Source organism: Zingiber officinale, chromosome 9A, assembly GCF_018446385.1.
Source record: "Zingiber officinale cultivar Zhangliang chromosome 9A, Zo_v1.1, whole genome shotgun sequence".
Classification (NCBI taxonomy): Eukaryota; Viridiplantae; Streptophyta; class Magnoliopsida; order Zingiberales; family Zingiberaceae; genus Zingiber; species Zingiber officinale.
The window spans coordinates 65965213-65985677 of NC_056002.1; the positions used below are offsets into that span (position 1 = coordinate 65965213).

Consider the following 20465-nt stretch of genomic DNA (forward strand, 5'->3'; position numbering starts at 1 on the left):
ACACCATGGCTGGCGATGTCAGCTTGAGAAGTAAGAGACAGTGCTGATGCAGCGATGTGAAGTGTAACGCCCGAAAATTCTCAAAACTATTTTAGGAATATTCTATGATTTTTTTGGAATTATTAGATATTTTTCCAGAATTTTCCGAGTAGCGGAAGTAGCAAAAATTATTAGAAAAGTGAAATGGCTTAAGCGGGAATCGAACCCGGGACCTCTCGGGTCCGCTAAACTTTGGGTTAGCCTTAGTAACCGGTGAACCCAGCAGGGTCGTGCTGAAAGGAAAGGGGATCAATTATATTTATAATTGGTTTAGCCGAATTAATTACTTAGTATAAATAGGAAATTTAAGTTGGGGTTTGGTTTATTTTTAAAACTTGGTTCGGCAACCCCTCTCCAAAACCTCACGCCGACGCCAACCCCTCTCCCCTCTCCTTCTCTCGGCGCCACAACAAGGGAAGAACTAGGGTTCCATCCCTAGGGTCCCAAGGTCACTTTCCGGCGACGATTTCAGCACAAGGACGTTCCCTCCGCGAGTAGAGCACGTGGACGCGAGCGAATCGTCGAGAAGTCGTCTCCACCGGAATTTCTAGCGATTAGATTTGTAAGAAATCTAGCACACAAGGTAAGAAACCCCTCACCTGCAGTATAAGTAGCTCTCGCGTGTTTTCTTTTATGCACTAGATTAGTTTTATTGAATTTTGTCAGCATATAGTGTGTATTTTAACTCTTCTCACAGATTTAGGGATTAGTGAGCATCTCTAGATGGGCCGAGCACGTGGATCCTCTATAGATAGGGGTTTAGACGCTGCTGGGTGCCTAGGGGTGGTCTCCCTGATCGAGAGGAGAGTTAGAGAGCGCCAAATGCTCGACAAAATGCCTAGCATAGCCTTATGATACAGTGGGCATTTAGTTAAATGTCATAGAACATGTTAATTAGCATGATCAGTTTTTATTTCAGCTTTTATGAGACTAGATGTCCAAATGGGTGGGCTCCCACAGTCGCCTCTAGGTTCAGACAACCTAGTTCTAGGTTCAGATAACCTAGATTCAGCAAAATAGTATTAGCTATTTCAGTATTTTACTTTTCAGTGGCACTGTACTGGATTAGATATCCATTGGGTTGGGCTCCCATAGTCGTCCCTAGGTTTAGCTAACCTAGTAACCCTACTAGATTTGGAACTTGCAATCCCGGGTCTAGTTAGGGATGCGCGCACAGCAAGTACAGTTGCAAGGGCCCCTCAGCAGCATGTTTAGTATTTTTACTTAGAGAAATGATATATATCTCGAATTTTCATCTCGAATTCCTATCTCGACTCATGTGGCCTCCAGCCTGGATATTTCCACATCAGCACAAATTTTCTCTCCGCCCGCCTCTTCTCCATCTCGAACTCTATTTTCTCTTCTCTCCGCCTCCCTAAACCCTAAGAGCTCTCTCCGCTCTCTGCCCCATCGTGTCTCTCCGCTCTCCTCCCCCATCCAACGCTCTCTCGTCGCGCTTCGCCCCATCCAACGCGATCTCGTCGCTCTTCGCGCTTCGATCTCCGCTCTCTGCCCCATCGTGTCTCTCCGCTCTCCTCCCCCATCCAACGCTCTCTCGTCGCGCTTCGCCCCATCCAACGCGATCTCGTCGCTCTTCGCGCTTCGATCTCCGCTCTCCCCATCTCGAACGCTCGGCCCCAAGGCAACCTAGATTCTTCCCCTCGCCCTCGCCCTGCCCGAAATCTGTCCTGAGGCCAGGTATCAGGTATTACTTAGTCGATTTTACGATTTTTGTGATTTCTTTTTGTCCAAATCAACTTGCTTCGATTTTGATCTTCATTTTCCTCGATGTTCTTCTGTTTAGTTGCTTGGCTCACCTCAGGATAACTGCTGGGTTCGACTCTCCTTGCAAACAAGACTAGACTGTGGCACAATCCGCTGCACCTTCCAAAGCAGGTAACTCTAATTGACTTGTGTCTGTGCTATCCACCTGTTTGTTTTCAGTTTCCACATCTTTACGTGGGATATGGTCGCGGTCAGTGGTTTGATTCTATCTCGGTCAGACTTAGTAAATTTTTTAGATTTTTTTTTTGAGTATTGTGAGGGGGTTGCTGTATCACATGTGCCTAACACGAGAAAGGGGAAGACTTTCATTTTACAGTCACTGTCACTTTACAGATAAACTAGAAGATCTAGGATTGAGTTGTCGGGGTTCTCCTATGAATAAGACTCTTTTCCTTATTTGATTTCAACTCCCTCCTTTATTTTATGGAAGAAAATTCCTTGCTAATTTCACTGGATACTTCACTTTTTGAATCTGTTTTCTATTTTTTTATATAAAAAAAAATGTAGGTGAATACTTATCTGCCTTCTATTTTGAATAAATGTAGGTGAAAAATAGTCATGGAACAAGGAAAAAGTGATTCAAATGAGGTAAATGATAACAACGAGAATGTGCATCAAGACCTATCTCCGTCTAGTTTAAATGAAGTCATGATTCCTAAGATTGGAATGACTTTTTTATCTGAAGATGAAGTTCGTAATTTTTATAAATCTTATGCTCAGAATGTTGGTTTTGGTATTTCCAAATTAGGTGGAAAGAAGGAAGATGATGGAAAGCAAAAATATTTTTGTTTTGGATGTGCCAAAAGTGGTAAAACAGTATCTCAAGGAAAAAATGCTTTGTACCCTAGACCTTCTACTAAGACGAATTGCAAAGCTAAGATTAATGTTGTTATTCGGAATGATGATAACTTTGTGATAAATAGTGTATCTCTTGAACATAATCATGTCTTGAGCCCGGGAAAGTCACGACATTTTAGATGTAATAAATTATTGGATTCAACTACAAAGAGGAAACTTGAATTAAATGATCAAGCAGGAATAACTTTAAGTAAAAGTTTTCATTCATTGGTAGTTGAGGCTGGAGGCTATAAGAATTTGTCATTTGATGAGAGAAAGTGTAGGAATTTTATTTCAGAAGCTAGAAGGTTGAGGTTAGGGGATGGAGATGCTGAAGCCTTGAGTAATTATTTTTGCCGCATGCAAAGTCGGAACTCAAACTTCTTTTATGTGCTTGATTTAGATGAAGAATCTCGAATAAGAAATGTTTTTTGGGTAGATGCAAGATGTAGGGCTGCATATGATTACTTTTCTGATGTCGTGACTTTTGATACAACTTATTTAACTAATAGTTATGACATGCCATTTGCTCCTTTTGTTGGGGTGAATCATCATGGTCAATCTATTTTGCTTGGATGTGGATTATTATCAAGTGAAGATTCAGAAACATTCATATGGTTGTTCAAATCTTGGCTGACATGTATGCTTGGACGTGCTCCAAAGGCCATAATCACAGACCAATGTCGTGCCATGGCAATTGCTATTGAAGAGATATTTCCGAATTCTCATCATCGTTTGTGTCTTTGGCATATAATGAAAAAACTACCAGCAAAGTTAGGTGGTCATGCTCAATATAAAATGATAAAGAAACAATTGAAGAATATTGTTTACAACTCGCTTACTGTTGATGAATGTGATGGGAGATGGATGACAATGATTGAGCATTTTAATTTGGAGAACAATGACTGGTTGAAATCTTTGTATGAACAACGGAATAAATGGATACCTGTGTACGTCAAAGATAAGTTTTGGGCAGGTATGTCCACATCTCAAAGGAGTGAAAGTATGAATGCTTTTTTTGATGAATATGTTCATTCCAAAACTTCTTTGAAGCAATTTGTTGAACAGTATGATAATGCTCTGAAAAAGAAGATTGAAAAAGAAAAACATTTGGATTTTGGTTCATTTAATTCAATGATACCGGTAATTACTGGTTATCCTATTGAAAGACAATTTCAAAGTTTCTACACTAACAACTTATTTAAGTTGTTCCAAGATGAGATAAGAGGGTTGATGTTTTGCAATACCTCACTAGTGAGGCAAGAAGGGGTTGCTTTTATATTTGAAGTGGTAGAAACTTTGTTGGGAAAAAATGGAGACCCTATAAGAGATGCTTCCTTCAGGGTACACTATACTGAGTTAGATTGTCAAGTTAAGTGTCTATGCCATCTTTTTGAGTTTCGTGGAATTTTATGTAGGCATGTGATCTCTGTATTGATACGAATGAAGGTGATTGAGGTTCCTATGAATTATATTATGGATCGATGGCGCAAAGATATTAAGCATGGTTATCAAAGTATCACTAATATTTATGATGAATATGTTTGTGATGAAGAAAGACATCGGTATAATATTCTCACTCCATTGATACAAGAAGTTCAACAACTTGGAGCAAATAATGATGACAGTTGTTCTATTTTGGTTAAAATCTTAAAAGATGCGAAGGAAAAATTGATTTCTATTCAGACAGATCATTCAAGGGCGGACCAACTGAAAGAAGCATCTACATCGAGTTCAAAAACAATACACTCTCCATTAAAAGTACGATCTCGAGGTCGTCCACCCACAAAGAGGAAACAATCTAAGATTGAACAAATTGTGAAGAAATCAGTTGCAAAGGCCAGAAAAAAGGTATGTTTTATTATGTTTTAAGCGATAGAGGATTATTGTTCGGTACCTATGAGATAACTTTTGCTTGATATACTTTGTTGTAGTCAAATATCTCTATTTACTATTTATAGGGTTCTTTGTTGGATACAATTTCAGGTGATTAATTCTGTGACAACCAGCCAAGGAACATCATAATATGCGTTTCTTAAAATATGATGTCAAAGCAAAGGTTAGTCCCTATAATTTGTCCAAATTGTTAATAACGTTTGTACAATATTAAGCAAAGAAACCCTAAACTCATAATATGAGTTTAGGATTAGGTAATCGATTGGTGTAATCGATTGGCCTAAAGCAATCAATTGGTCAATCAATTAAAGGCTTATTTCGGAGTACAGTAGGGTTTGGAATTGATTGAAGCAATCGATTGAGCTTAAGACAATCAATTGGCAGAAGTTTCACGAGGAAATAGAAGTCTAACAAATCAATTAACATAATTGATTCAGCCTTGTCAATCAATTAGGCTAATCAATTGGCAATGTTTTCTTTGTGAAGAGAAAACTTTTGAATCGATTAAGGTAATCAATTGAAAGTTGTTCTCTCTGTGAACAGAAGGCTTCAGAATCAATTGGGTCAATCAATTGGAAGTTGATAATCGATTAGTATGGCTCACCAATTGATTGGTTCGGCGAAAAAAGAGTTGTTCTGTGGGTTTGAACAATAGGATCTGACATGGAAATCGATTAAGGGTAATACCAATCAATTAGGAGGCATTTTCCAGTCCAAAAGAAACCCTAAAAGAGGGGATTTCGGTGGAGTTTTAAAGAGGATGTTCTTGAGGTTCTGGAGAGAAGTGTTGCTGTAGTTTCCAATCATCAAGAGGCTAATCAAAGTAAGAGAAGAGCAAGCAAAGCAAGGTTCCTCGTTGTAAAATCATTTTTAATTTCTTTTGTAATTTTGTTTGTGTTTATTGTTGTATTCTTATACTCAAGCTTGAAAGATGTTTCTCCACCTCTGGAAGATTTCCGAGAAAGAGGAAGTTCTTAGTGAAGCTATAAGTGAGGAGTACCCTTAGATTAGTTACCTCAAGGAGGTGGATATCAAGTAAAATTCGAGTGTAGTACATGTGGCATCCAAGTTTGAATTGAAGTCTCATTATGCATTCAACGACAAGCACAAAGTGACTACGAGAAGTGAACAAAGTTATTCCCCCCCCCCCCCCCCCCTTTCTGTAGCTCATATGTGTCCTAACAAAATAAAGGTCATCTCCTCATAATCTTATTTGTTAAAAGGTTCTCTCCTGGACTTCTTACCTCTACTTGGAACTTGGTCATTCTCGACCTACTAAGATTTTTTTCTTGCCTATTATTTAGTCATCCTTGATCTACTAAACTTCTTATCCTTGCCAAATAACTAGTCCACTTTGACGTATTTAGAATTTTTATCTATGTCAACTCCTATTGAACTGCCACATTGCTCGTAAGATGTTTCTTATCAAGTTTTCTTATGCCTATATAATTGACACATATTTTAGATCCGAACACAACGAACTTTAAATTCTTTATCATATATCAAAATACTAATTCAATTATTTGGTGTTTAATTGAACCAACATATTCAATCTCATTGTGCCATAATCTCCACAAGTTCCATGTGTATTATGCTAAGTTTCTACACAACTTAATAAACATAATAAACATATACATAATTCCTAATTTAAACTCTTTACTCAAATATCAAAAACCAAGGTCAAACCCAACCTACCATGATCAAACCCATGGTAAATGTTCCATTTCTAAATATTCTACATAATTCTAAGTATTAGTTGACGGAACCAGCTTCTTGAGTACTAACTATTGGAGTCAACTTCATTCATAAAATACACAAAGTGTCATTTTTTTTTTGAAATTCACTAGAAATTTTATAAACTTCCAAAAAAATTTAAAAAAATTGTAAAGAGGTTTCCTTCAACTAAATCTGGTTAGGGTAAAAACATATATTTTAACAAAAAAAAAATCCTCATGTTTTCCAAGATGGATACATTTCTCAAAATTAACGAAAAGGTTTAGGTCCTCTCAACCTAAAACTCTTAGTTTTAACCCCTATTCAATTTTAAATGTCAAATACATACCAAAATGCACCCATGCAATTTGAACACATTCCATGCAATTTGAACATAAAGCCCAATATTCTCTTTCATGAAACTCCCCTAAGGTGTCATCATCAAGGATTGAGCTTGTCACTCATTCCCAAACCTATTAGCACACTGTAAAACCCTTTAGCATGCTAAACATACATTTATCAGAATCCAACACCTATCGATCCCAATTGGGTTCACACAACACTCACTGGTTGTTGTTGTATGTTAATGTCGTGTTTTCCCCAAGAATCATTGTCCTTCCATTCTTTCGATGTGGCATTCCTTTGGGGATAGATATCCTTAGGTTTACGAGGGGCATCCTAGCTCAAGAATCCCATGAGGTTGACATGGTGATAGAACATCTTTTGTTTGGTAATTTAGTTGTCTATATTTTACTCAACTAATCCTGAAGGTAGACAATTTTTCCATGGTTCGGTTCACCAATTGGGTAAATCCATAGCACAACTTATCCACACTTAGAAGCATATTTTAGGATATTGTTCCATTTGGAATTCTAAGTTTGGTCCTCTTATTGTTCCTTTGAGTACTTCACCACAACACCACACCCCATGGGGGATAGTATAACATTGGTAAGCGAATCTGTCACATCCGCTAATCAAATTGTGCAAATGTATATATTCACTGAACCCCTTAATTAAACAATAATGTTATAGTAACGAGCCCAGGATCGCTCTCGAGGAACCAACGATGATATGTAATCTAGGATTGTATTTTATTCCTATTTTTGGGGTTTTCGATATAAAAATGGAGTTGGGGGGATTTAAGCTTGAATCTAAATGTAACAAAGGAAAAGCGTAGCAATAAAGAGATTAATCTAAAGCAAGAGTAAAACCTAACTATGTGCCAATAATCAAACCTCAACGTATTGTCACTCTACGTTGTGATTAAACCATCGACACACACTTAAACTAAAGATAAAATAGCAAGACACAATTAAATCTGATCTAAACAGAAATGAAACCCTAACTTAGAATTTAAACACTAAACAAGTAACCAAGCTTCAAAGAAGTCTTAAACTAAGCTTCAATTAAGTAAAGAAATGCTAAACTACTTGCTAAAACATAACAACCACTAAATAAATCTATAAAAATCTGTAAAAACAGAAATAAAATGAAATAAACCCTAACCAATCCATTCTCACAACCAATCTCACCAAACTTCACACTCAAGCCGTCACACAAGAGGCCGAAATCGTGACCACCCAATTCCGGACCTTAGTGGAGCATCTCAGTGGCGTATCAGCTCGAGGAATGCTCACAAGTGCCGACGGACCACCCCCGGCACGTTGGAAACAACCCAAAACCCCAAGAATGGCCGAAATCTGAAATCTGGTCTCTGGATCTGATGGAAGGCTGTGGAACCCGGATGAACGTCGAGTGAAGCTCAGGAGCACCGAAAGACCACCTCCGAATGTTGCTGATGGGAATTGGAGCCGTCGATTGGAAGACCACCTCCAAATCGAGCTGGACAAGGGAGATGCCGCGAGCCAAATTCCACCGGAGAGAACACCCTCCAATGGCTCCAGAAGATTGGGATGATGCCGCCGAGATGCTCACTACCGAGATTGAAGCTCGGGAGAGTGATTGGAGAAGGAAAGGGGCCGAAATCCGGAAGATTGCCGCGAGGACGAGGCTGCTGCGCGCTGTGGAGTCGACGAAGAAGATGGGTACTGTAGCTTCTCATTTAAATCAGATCTGGATCTGGAATGGACGGTTGATATGATTCCGAGCTAAATCAACGGTGAAAAGTCATCCAAAATCCGATCCGAAGGTACTGATGTTGATCTAGGGTCTGGATCTACCCTCCCGTAGGTCGGATCGATCAGATCATCACTGGATGGCCCAGATCGGCCCAGTCTTCATTGAACGGCCTAGATTAATTCTGCTTGATCAATGGCTAGATGAACTCAGATCTGGATCAAAACTTCTGGATCTTCATCAATGGCTCAGATCTGCTCCCCATTAGGTTGGATCAGCCAGATCTTCAACGGATGATTCAGATCTCTCCTATTCTTGATAAACGGCTCATAATGCTTCAAAGCTTTATCTTCTCGTTTGAACTCTGATTTGAGCCCAATTTCAGTCCAAATAGATCCAAATCCAAGATCCTTTGATGCCTACAAAATAAAAATCAAATATTAGCATCAAATAACACCAAAAATAATATAATTTATAATTAAGTCCAAAAATACATACTATGCACAAAATGAGATGTAACCATGATTTAAACTATGAAATCAACATCAAACCATGCATATATGAATCAAAATAATGCAGTAAAATCATGGTTATCAAATCCCCCATACTTAGTCTTGAACGTCCCGTAAAAGTAAAGAAAACTCAAAATCATCTCCATAGAAAATTCCCTAGCAATATCTAAAAATGGTAAAAAGAATTTAACTAAACAATCTAAAGATCACAAACAATCATGAATACAATTCAAACAATAATCAGTAGGTATGGTAGTTTCAATCCAATTGAAAAATTTAAGCAAGTTGCACTCTCTCAAGGGATTTACCTATTCTAACTCTCACACTCAAAATTGCATATATGTAGAGCTTACTCAATGCAACTCACAACATTTCACTACCATAAGTTTGCTTATTTTCTAATTCTCCACCACTATAAAACATAGCATACATGAATCAAAAGGATTTAATCATGAAGAATTGAAATGAAAGCAAGAAGAACAATGAAAGTAAGTGAAATAGGCAAAAGAAAAGGCATTAATGAAGAAAATGAGAGAATGAGAATATTGGAGGAATATACTTGATGAGTTGATCCATTTTTGATGTGTAAAAGATGAATACCATTTGTCATTATCAATACAAAAGATCAAGCTAACCTCCCCTTTAATTTGATGGCAAACCAAGAATCTTGATACTCTATCTTCCACTCTTGATACTCTTTTGCCACTGTTTTGTTATTCACTGTTTTTACACTTCATTTCCAGCAATTTGAAACAAAAATAATCTCACTTCAATTTGTCAAGAAGAATTTCCTCCCCCACACTTAAAATATTGTCCGGCTCGGGCAATGAAACTCATCATAGAATCCAACAAAACAATTAAATTTTTAAGGTGCTGCTGTTTCTGTAAATAGAATCTGGATGCAAACCTATACTGCAACAAATTCAGAAAAGAAGATCTTATAAGACTGTAAGGGCAGTACCAAATCAAAACTACATTGATACTTTAATTTCAGAAATAATATATGCTGTAATTGAGTTGTAGTTTCCGCACTTCAAAATTCAGATTCTGGATTCATTGGAGTTACATGCTCTTGTGCTAGCACTTGATCCCTCAATAGAACAAACTTGACAATTCAGCAGGAAAATTCAGTAACCCAGCTCAACAAATCCAGATTTCATTTGTTGAAAAACTTCTACAATCCAGAGATACAATGAATTCCCTATCACTGCAGTTATGATCCAGCTCCACTCACTAATGCTTCTCATTTAGTGCAGTAATCACAAGAAGTTGAATTCTAACCATACTGATCAAAAACAGCACTAGAAATTGACACAAAAACACTGAGTTCTTTGTCTTAAACTTCAGAACTCTAAGGCCTTGTAAGGTTCTGAAGAATGCAGCCTCAAAGTTTTTCTTTTCTTTCCTGCAACTAACAATAGTTTCTGACAACTCTTGAGATGTACATGGCATTTTTTTCAGAGAATTCTTCATTCTTGATGCATGATTCTTTTAATTCTGAAAGACTAAGTATACTTGAGCTTTTAAGACTGTTTAGGAAACCTGAATTAACTATAGAGACAAATGGGAAATGGCGTGAAGAAAATTTGGGGCATGCAGTCTGTTTAAAATTGTAGAAGTTGGAGAAAATAGACTCATACCACTCATTATCAACTATTTCCAAATCAATATTAGTCTCACTCGGCCTAGATGTCTTGACGGAAGTTCTAGCAATAGAAGATTGCACTTTATGAATGAACTTCTGCAGTAATCCGGAAAGTTTTGGGTAAATATGAAGATCAATATCACATATGAACAAACTGCACTCCTGCTGTCTTGGAAAACCTCCTGCTTGAGCTTGAGTTTGCAACTCTAGGCAATGAGTCCCAGAACTTCCACTGGAGGACAGTTCTTGTATGCTAAGACTTGCAAACTGAGTACTCGCATTTATAGTGCCATATATTTCATTTCTTTTTGAGCACAATAATTACAATTTGATTCATTAAACAAGTGCAGGTAATCTATTTTCAACATATTGGCAAGGAATGAAAGATTCATAGCTTCCTGTAGAGAGTACCTAACGTCACATCTCTAGAAGTAAGGGAGATAGTTGCACTATTTTCTGCATCTTCTTCAAGATCAAGATTACATTGCCAGCTGTCAAATTTGACAGACACAGAACATGGAAAGGGAAAGAAGTGGGAATTATGTGCACTGTCACTGATAACATATGGATCATCTTCAGCAAATATCTGAGGTCCAAGCACTGACCACAAGTCCTGCACTCTGAGAAGAGCATCGACTATTTCGACGGAGATATGCATAGCAAGTGTATGAACAATACAATCAACCTCAAAATTTTTTAAAGGGGGGTTCATCTAAAAATATACACAATCCAAGGTGAAAAGAGGTGTAGAAATGTTCCATCACTGAAACTACCCTTGGTATCTTAGGCTGCAATAAGTTTATCTTCAAACCAGCTAACTGGATCTCAAAATTATTATAGAAATCCTCAATTTGGAAATTGAATTGGCTCCCATGTTTAGGATCTGATTGATGTATATTTTCCTGGCAAAATCTACCATCCAATATTTTAGAAGCATGTGAATGAACCTTAGATTTCAAGGAAACAGCTTCGAATTCCAAAACCATATTGAGAAGTTTTAGATCTTCATTCTGCAATGGAAGATTCAGGATAATTTTGTCTAGAGTAACATCCCAATACAACTTCTTATGATTAGCAAAGTGGTACTCAAGTTTTCTCAGTAATCTAGCTTCAGAAATTTGAATCCAATAGAATGTATTCATTCAGAAATCAACTCTCTGAAATTGCATGCCTTCTACAGTTTTAGAAATTTATAAATTTCTGAATTCCAACTTCTGAGCATTCCAAGGTCTTTGAATCAATAAAAGGTGGCTTCATGAAACAAAAGGAATATCACTTGATATTGAAAAACCAAAACTTAACTTGGACAGAAACAACCACCAAAATTTCAGAATCTGAGTTCTGACTTTTCCAAATCTTGATACTTTAATGAGCAGAAATTTACATTCAAAACTTGGCACATTAAAGACTTAAATTGGTACATTCTTTCTCAGCTCGATTTAATTAGTTCTGGACCTTGAATGTAATTAGTTCCTGTTTCTTTCTCTGCGGTAAGTAAAGGTTGCAGAGGCTGGTTCATTCCTGTAATTTCAGTTCTGCACTTAGCTTCTAAATTCAATTAAAGAACTCTGATTCCAGGAAAATCAAAGAGCAATTTTAGCAAATTACAACCACCTCAATTTAGCATTTGTTATCATCTTCATTCTGCTTTCTCTTGAAGCTCAAAATATCTTCCACGGATTCTATTTACAAACAGAATTTTTGCCATTCCCATTTCTACTTCATTACTCTTCAACTCTCGAAATTCTTGTTCTTCTAGCATTCCAAGAAATGAGCACACATTTCCCATTTGTTTATGGCTCTACTGCACCTTTAAATGGTTCTTCACTGAATTTGAAATAAGCAGTGCTTAATTGATACAACATTGATACTCTGCTGGATCCTGCTCACTGCATTTTGATTCATTTCAGATTTCCTTATTTGTTCTGCTTCATTTGACTTTTCACTTTCATTTCTGTTAAACTTTTGAATTAAAGCTTCACGAGGTTATCCTTATCCTTTCTCAGATTTGTAGTCACTCCTGTCCAGTATCTTGCTGTTTTCAGGTGGCAGCATCCAGTTTGCTTCAGCCTACTGGAGTCGAATTGATTCAGTTCTTAATTTCTACCACTAACATTACCACTTAAGCCTTTCCATTCCATGTCACAACAATTCTTCTCCAACTCACAATGGCTGGAAAAATCATTTCTGCATTCCCACCAGCCATGTTATTACAATTTCAGAATCAAAGTCCTGGAAATATTGATACTTAAACTGATGAGTGAAAATGTAATCAAATTACTTCCCCACAGAACAGTGCTTTCAACTGCTTCCTTAATGGATTAACAAGTCAGAAATACCAAGTTGATACATCATTATCAGCCTCAACTACTGCTCACAGCAGTGTGCAAGTTTGCACTTCCTTTTATTCCTCATTTCAACTCCACTGGACAGCTCTTAACTCTTGCAATTCTGTACAATTCCTGTCTCTGAAATTCCCATCAGGTGTAGCACAAAGGATTCAAATGCATCAAGTTGATTTGAACAGTTTCTGCACTTGCAGCTCCTCAACCAATTCAGAATTTAATTTCTTTGCATTCCTCTCTGATTTGTAATTCAACATCGAGAAAGCATTAGTAGTCCCTTGCATTTTACATTTGATAGCAGCAGGAACAAATATAGCTTTCTGGATTCATTGCTGAATTTTTGTGTAATACTAAATTTCTGCTCTTCCTGCTTAAGTTTCAGGATTTAGAATTCTAGAACTTTTTGGCTTAAATCACGTAGAACTAAGCTTGCCAAAAGGTATCATTCAGCACTAAATTGATAAGAACTCGAATTCTAAATGCTGCTGTTCAAAATCAGCATGAGGAGTTGGCACACAGCATCAAGTTTAGTAACTTAACTTGAACAAACAGCACATCAGATTTTCAACAATATCAAATGTCAGCTCCCTGGATTTTTAAGAGCAGCACATACAAACCAAAAGTAGCCTCTAAACCAAGCCAAATGTGGAAACTTAAATAAGAACTCCAATTACTGCACATTGTATCAAGTAACCATAATCAAGGTCCATGTTTGAGACTCCCACATCACTCTCAAAAATCACAATTCAATACTTATGAAATCATCCCTCTTCTTCAAAATTCTTGAGCATAAACTAATTTTCCCCACATATGCAACTTTTTTCCCCACACTTAAAATTTTGGGTATTCTAACTCATCAAGCAATTAATCTATATTAAATGTCACAAATAGACTTATCAAATCTGCAACGAAGCTGATGAAGATCGGAGCCGCCCAACTCTGGAAATCTGCAAATCTGCAACTGTAACCTCAGATCTGAAATGGAGCTAATGGTGGATGGATTGTCGTCGAGAATGGTCCAGAAGCAGTGGAGGAACACCGCCAAAGCTCACGGATGGAAACGGAACCTCGAATCCGAAGAACACCTCCAAATCGGGTGCGGCAGAAGTAGAGGTTTGCGGAGCAGAATTCTCACCGTAGGACCACCTTTGAGCGAGGTCAGATCGCCGGATGTTGGTGGCAAGCAGCTGAGAGCGTCCTTGCTGATGAAATTGGCCGGAAAATTGATCTAGAAGTGGAGATGGTGGTCGGAATCTCGGAGAACGCCGCGGGACGCGAAGAACGGCGCTGTGGAGAATCGACGAAGAAGCTGGGTACTGTAGCTTCTCATTTAAATCAGATCTGGATCTGGAATGGACGGTTGAGATGATTCCGGGCTAAATCAACGGTGAAAAGTCATCCAAAATCTGATCCGAAAGTACTGATGTTGATCTAGGGTCTGGATCTACCCTCCCGTAGGTCGGATCGATCAGATCATCACTGGATGGCCCAGATCTGCCGATCTTCAATGAACGACCCAGATTAATCCGGCTGGATCAATGGCTGGATGAACTCAGATCTGGATCAAAACTTCTGGATCTTCATCAATGGCTCAGATCTGCTCCCCATTAGGTTGGATCAGCCAGATCTTCAACGGATGGTTCAGATCTTCCCTATTCTTGATAAACGACCCATAATGCTTCAAAGCTTGATCTTCTTGTTTGAACTCCGATTTGAGCCCAATTTCGGTCCAAATAGATCCAAATTCAAGATCCTTTGATGCCTACAAAATAAGAATCAAATATTAGCATCAAATAACACCAAAAATAATATAATTTGCAATTAAGTCCAAAAATACACACTATGCACAAAATGTGATGTAATCATGATTTAAACTATGAAATCAACATCAAACCATGCATATATGAATCAAAATAATACAGTAAAATCATGGTTATCAAATCCCCCACACTTAAAATGTTGGTCGTCTCGGACAATTAAAACAACACATGTATCTAATGTCATGATATTCTTTTAGCCACTATGTTTCCCTTCTGCAGAATTTCTTTTACTTCCCTTTACTGTTTCTGATTTTTTTTTTTAATCCGAATTTATTAGAAACAGGGGCCATATGGTGGAATGGTTATTGCATGACTCTAAGGATTCAAGTAATGTAAACCTCCTCTTTCTTTAATTGATTTCCCACCTTGCAATTTCTTCCACAGATTTTTTTCAGATTCAATCTTCAAGACTGATAACAGCACTGAATTCATATCAGAGATTCAACTTCAAATTTCCCATAACAGAGGCTACTCCCAGCTTCTCTTGATCCATGGAGAGTTAAGCTAAATAAAGGGTTTCTTTAACACTGAAATAATTGGAGTAAGCATTCCCCTACTGGATGCAGCTTTGCTTTGAAATAATGCTGATCAGATCCACATCAACTCTTGCAACAATTCAGTGGTAACTACCAACAGAGAACAGAGCACTCCATAGATTGGAATTTGCATAAGCACTTGGCAACTCTCAGCCATTTACAAAACTGCACAATCCATTAAGGTTCCAACTCTGTATTCAGAAATCAGCTTCCATTCTATGCATTAAACTCTGAAATCACTGCAATGCAGTTTCAAAAAAAATCTGCCATTGTACAGATATTGCACAAACTCCATAAATCACAAACCATAACAATAATTTTGGAATTTGAAGATCTTCAATTTCTGAGCTTCCTTTAGAACTTCATTACAGAAGTATTCAGAATTTAATCCGAAAGCTCAGTTCTGGTTTCCATGAGATTAAGTTCACATTCCTACTCAAAAGGATCTTCAACAGCAGTTGTTGCAAAGAACAAAACAGAAATCACCAGCTTAGTTTTATCTTGATACACATTCTTTGTATCACTGTCTTATTACTTTTACTCCAGAATTCCAGTAACAACCTGCAGAAATCAGCTTCAATTGTTTCAATTCCAGATCTCTCTTAAAATTCATTGCCACTTAGGATTCACTCCTTCTATTTCAATCAGCACAGCAACCCTTGCTCACAGAATTCCACAACAATCAACACAGCTTCAACTAATTCTATTTTCTGCAACTCACAATATCAGAATTTGAAATTTGATGTGCATTCAGACCCAACCTCAAAAACACTTGAAATCCCACTAATCAGAAACATGCAAGAACTTAATACATGATATCTGCATTGTAGCACAGCTTCTGCATTTACCACGTCAAAAACTTAAAATCATCAAAGATTGCCATAGAACTCGGCACTGCAATCTAATTCTCTAGCTGAAATTCCTTTAGTTTGCCACATAATTCAAGATAAGAGCTGTTTGAATTTATTAGCCCAGAAATCATTTCCAGCAATATTACTGAAACCAATTCTGTAATTGCAGCACATAAAGACTTGAAATGAAGAATTGTCAGTTAAAAATCCAAGACCACTTCTTCCAGCAGATTCCTGAATCTAGGATCCTAGCAATTCCTAGCTTGAGTCATATCTTCAGAATCTGTCCTTATGTGCCAGAACTTGTTATCTTAGCAAGAACAATTTTGAATTCTGCACTTCTAGTTCAGATTTCTGATTCCAATTTCAAGCATTGCAAATCCAGTAGCCTTCCCTATGTCTTCCTTGCCTCCATAATATGAAATTGCAGAATTTTAAGCTTGTAAAACCATAATTCAAAATTTTCCAGAATTGAAGCTTAAGTTTCAGAATTGGAAGCCTAAGGTAGCTTAAGTTCAAATCATATATAATTCATCCGGCTGAAGATATCAATTGATACTGGAATTAAAAGAGAATAAGTTCATGATGCACTTCCAATCAAAAATAACATAGATGTTCCATTTCTGCAATCAATTCAGTTGCTGGATTGAGTTTCAAAAACCATTTCTGAAAATAAAGCAACATCAATTTAGAAAGTGAATGATTAAAATTAAACAACCTCTTCAGCTTCCAGAAATCCCTTAAACTTTTTGTTTCTTTGAAACCTTTTACAGCACTAGATTTCATAAATTAGCAACACTCCAGCAATTTGATTTAGCTACAATTCCAAATTTCCGAAATAAGTCTGATTCTCTGATTCACGTCCTTAAGTTTCAATACTGGAAATTGAGTTCAATGAAGCTTCACAAACTTCATTATAAGACTAAATCTATATTCTGACATAGTTCCCAAGTTACTGCTGTCAACATCCACTTTACAAGACATCAAAAACTCTCATTTAGCTCTTCATTATCCTTAATGACTCATCAGCCACTCTACTGCTCAGATAGTTTCTGAATTTCCCAAAGTTGAGCACTCCAAATTAGTTCAATAACCGTCTAAAACTTCCATCCATATCTTGACACAAACAATTACACTTACCACGTTGTCCACATCTTGATAAAGCTAACTCATCAAGCAATTCTACCAAAATCTCAATGAAATAGAGCAAGCAAAGGTAATCAAGAATTAAAGTACTAGATGAGAATGTATAAAGAAAATTGTGCGGAAAGGAATTGGGAAGTATGAAGGGAAACAAAATTGACAAAATCCTCAATTTCCATGCATACCAATGTTATTGTGACTTTAAAAAGAAACTAAGCAAGTTCTAGAGTTTCAATTGCTATGATTGCATGTCACACAAGAGAGAATAATAGTGTATAGGCTTGAAGTAGACCTCACTAGGTAATATTCATGCAAACAAGTTCAATTAATCAAATTGAAATCCACCACCATTTTAACCAATTTCATGTAAGATAAGCATTCAATCATGTCACATGACCTAAACTTGATGATCAAATTTAAGAGACCATTTACCAACTTAAAAATATTACTTAGAAAATTCCCATGGAAACTTTTATTCAAAATAAAAATGCTATGTACTAGACAAAATGCAAAGTATGAAAATAAAATGAAAATGAAAAGTATGAAACTAAAGACACGTATAAAGAATTTATTAAACTCAAAGCACGAATTAAAATGCAAGAGCAAGCAAGATTGGAACCAACTCCCCTTTAATTCCCGGTGGTTGAAGAAGGTTTAGAAGTAGTAGCCACCCCGGAAGTGGAGTAATTATGGTTCCACTCAAATTCTTTTTATTCATCCTTTTTCCTTTGAAAATTTCTTCCGGAGGTCGTAGATGGTTCAGTTTTAACACCCACTCCGGAAGCTTAATTTCTCCTACCACATCAATAAAAGAAAATACCTCCCACATACATGTGGGGTAAAAAGAAAATAGGAGAATATTAGTGTGGGTAAAATATATATCAAGAATTGCATCACAACTAATAAAATCAACAATTGGTACCTCAATAAAATTCTCTGAAAAATTACACAAAATACTCACCTTGTCATCTTGAGAGGTACCTGGAGTGGTGTTTGTTACCTCTTTCTCCTCAAATAAATGCTCAGACTCCAGTTCTGGCGAATGTTCAACTTCATGTAGTGATTCTTGGGTGCTTGGCTCCATAGCACAAGTCCCTACACTTACATCCTCCATTCTGGGTGATTCTTGAGGTAATGCTTCCAGTAAGCACTCCCCTACACTTATATCATCTTCTGCAACAATACCTACATCATTCACAACATCTAGAGCAACACTGTTAGCAGAATCAGAAATTTGAACAACTATATCATCATCAAAAATTAAACTAGAAAATTCTTGTGAAGAAATAGATGCAGTGTCAGGCCTAAAAAGCGCTCCACAATCCATCTCCTCACTGGAGTTTTGCATTTGTAACTGATTGATGGACGATGCAATCTGATCCAATTGACTTTGAATATTCTGTATCCTTGCAAATTGCTGCTCTTGAAGCTCTCTCATTTGTTGCATAACTTCATTGAATTTCCACATTGATTCTTCAATTTGTACTTGTGCATCCTCATACTGATATTCAGACGCACAAATCCCAGTTTGAGGCTGATAATAATAACTCTGACTCCAATCTCCAAAATGTTGATAATATGGATCCATGGTAAAATAAATTTCCTGTTCTTACACAACAACTAGCAAATAAAATCAGAATACTCAGGAACAAATAAAATCAAACACATGGATATATAAGCATGAAAGCAATCAAACAACAAAATTTTCAAAGTTTTCCAAAATAAAGAACAATCCTAAAATTATTAAACATTGCATATATTTCCCCGGCAACGGCGCCAAAATTTGGTAAGCGAATCTGTCACATCCGCTAATCAAATTGTGCAAATGTATATATTCACTGAACCCCTTAATTAAACAATAATGTTATATAGTAACGAGCCCAGGATCGCTCTCGAGGAACCAACGATGATATGTAATCTAGGATTGTATTTTATTCCTATTTTTGGGGTTTTCGATATAAAAATGGAGTTGGGGGGATTTAAGCTTGAATCTAAATGTAACAAAGGAAAAGCGTAGCAATAAAGAGATTAATCTAAAGCAAGAGTAAAACCTAACTATGTGCCAATAATCAAACCTCAACGTATTGTCACTCTACGTTGTGATTAAACCATTGACACACACTTAAACTAAAGATAAAATAGCAAGACACAATTAAATCTGATCTAAACAGAAATGAAACCCTAACTTAGAATTTAAACACTAAACAAGTAACCAAGCTTCAAAGAAGTCTTAAACTAAGCTTCAATTAAGTAAAGAAATGCTAAACTACTTGCTAAAACATAACAACCACTAAATAAATCTATAAAAATCTGTAAAAACAGAAATAAAATGAAATAAACCCTAACCAATCCATTCTCACAACCAATCAAACTTCACACTCAAGCCGTCACACAAGAGGCCGAAATCGTGACCACCCAATTCCGGACCTTAGTGGAGCATCTCAGTGGCGTATCAGCTCGAGGAATGCTCACAAGTGCCGACGGACCACCCCCGGCACGTTGGAAACAACCCAAAACCCCAAGAATGGCCGAAATCTGAAATCTGGTCTCTGGATCTGATGGAAGGCTGTGGAACGCGGATGAACGTCGAGTGAAGCTCAGGAGCACCGAAAGACCACCTCCGAATGTTGCTGATGGGAATTGGAGCCATCGATTGGAAGACCACCTCCAAATCGAGCTAGAAAAGGGAGATGCCGCGAGCCAAATTCCACCGGAGAGAACACCCTCCAATGGCTCCAGAAGATTGGGATGATGCCGCCGAGATGCTCACTACCGAGATTGAAGCTCGGGAGAGTGATTGGAGAAGGAAAGGGGCCGAAATCCTGAAGATTGCCGCGAGGACGAGGCTGCTGCGCGCTGTGGAGTCGACAAAGAAGCTGGGTACTGTAGCTTCTCATTTAAATCAGATCTGGATCTGGAATGGACGGTTGAGATGATTCCGGGCTAAATCAACGGTGAAAAGTCATCCAAAATCCGATCCGAAGGTACTGATGTTGATCTAGGGTCTGGATCTACCCTCCCGTAGGTCGGATCGATCAGATCATCACTGGATGGCCCAGATCGGCCCAGTCTTCATTGAACGGCCCAGATTAATTCGGCTTGATTAATGGCTAGATGAACTCAGATCTGGATCAAAACTTCTGGATCTTCATCAATGGCTCAGATCTGCTCCCCATTAGGTTGGATCGGCCAGATCTTCAACGGATGATTCAGATCTCTCCTATTCTTGATAAACGGCCCATATACTTCAAAGTTTTATCTTCTCGT

The 20465-nt window shown here is 37.5% G+C and overlaps 1 protein-coding gene across 1 annotated transcript; it reads left to right on the forward strand.

Annotated features, from left to right (window-relative positions):
- The first annotated feature begins 2382 nt into the window (after nt 1–2382).
- Nucleotides 2383–4655, forward strand: LOC122019248 (protein FAR-RED IMPAIRED RESPONSE 1-like). The gene is made up of 2 exons (XM_042576736.1): nt 2383–4512; nt 4623–4655. The coding sequence occupies exons 1-2, from the start codon at nt 2383–2385 to the stop codon at nt 4653–4655; spliced, it is 2163 nt and encodes a 720-aa protein (XP_042432670.1).
- The last annotated feature ends 15810 nt before the right edge of the window (nt 4656–20465 follow it).

Coding starts and splice junctions, on each gene's coding strand:
- LOC122019248 (XM_042576736.1), top strand. CDS start 2,383: ATGGAACAAGGAAAAAGTGATTCAAATGAGGTAAATGATAACAACGAG. Junction 4,513..4,622: donor TTGCAAAGGCCAGAAAAAAG/GTATGTTTTATT, acceptor TACTATTTATAG/GGTTCTTTGTTGGATACAAT.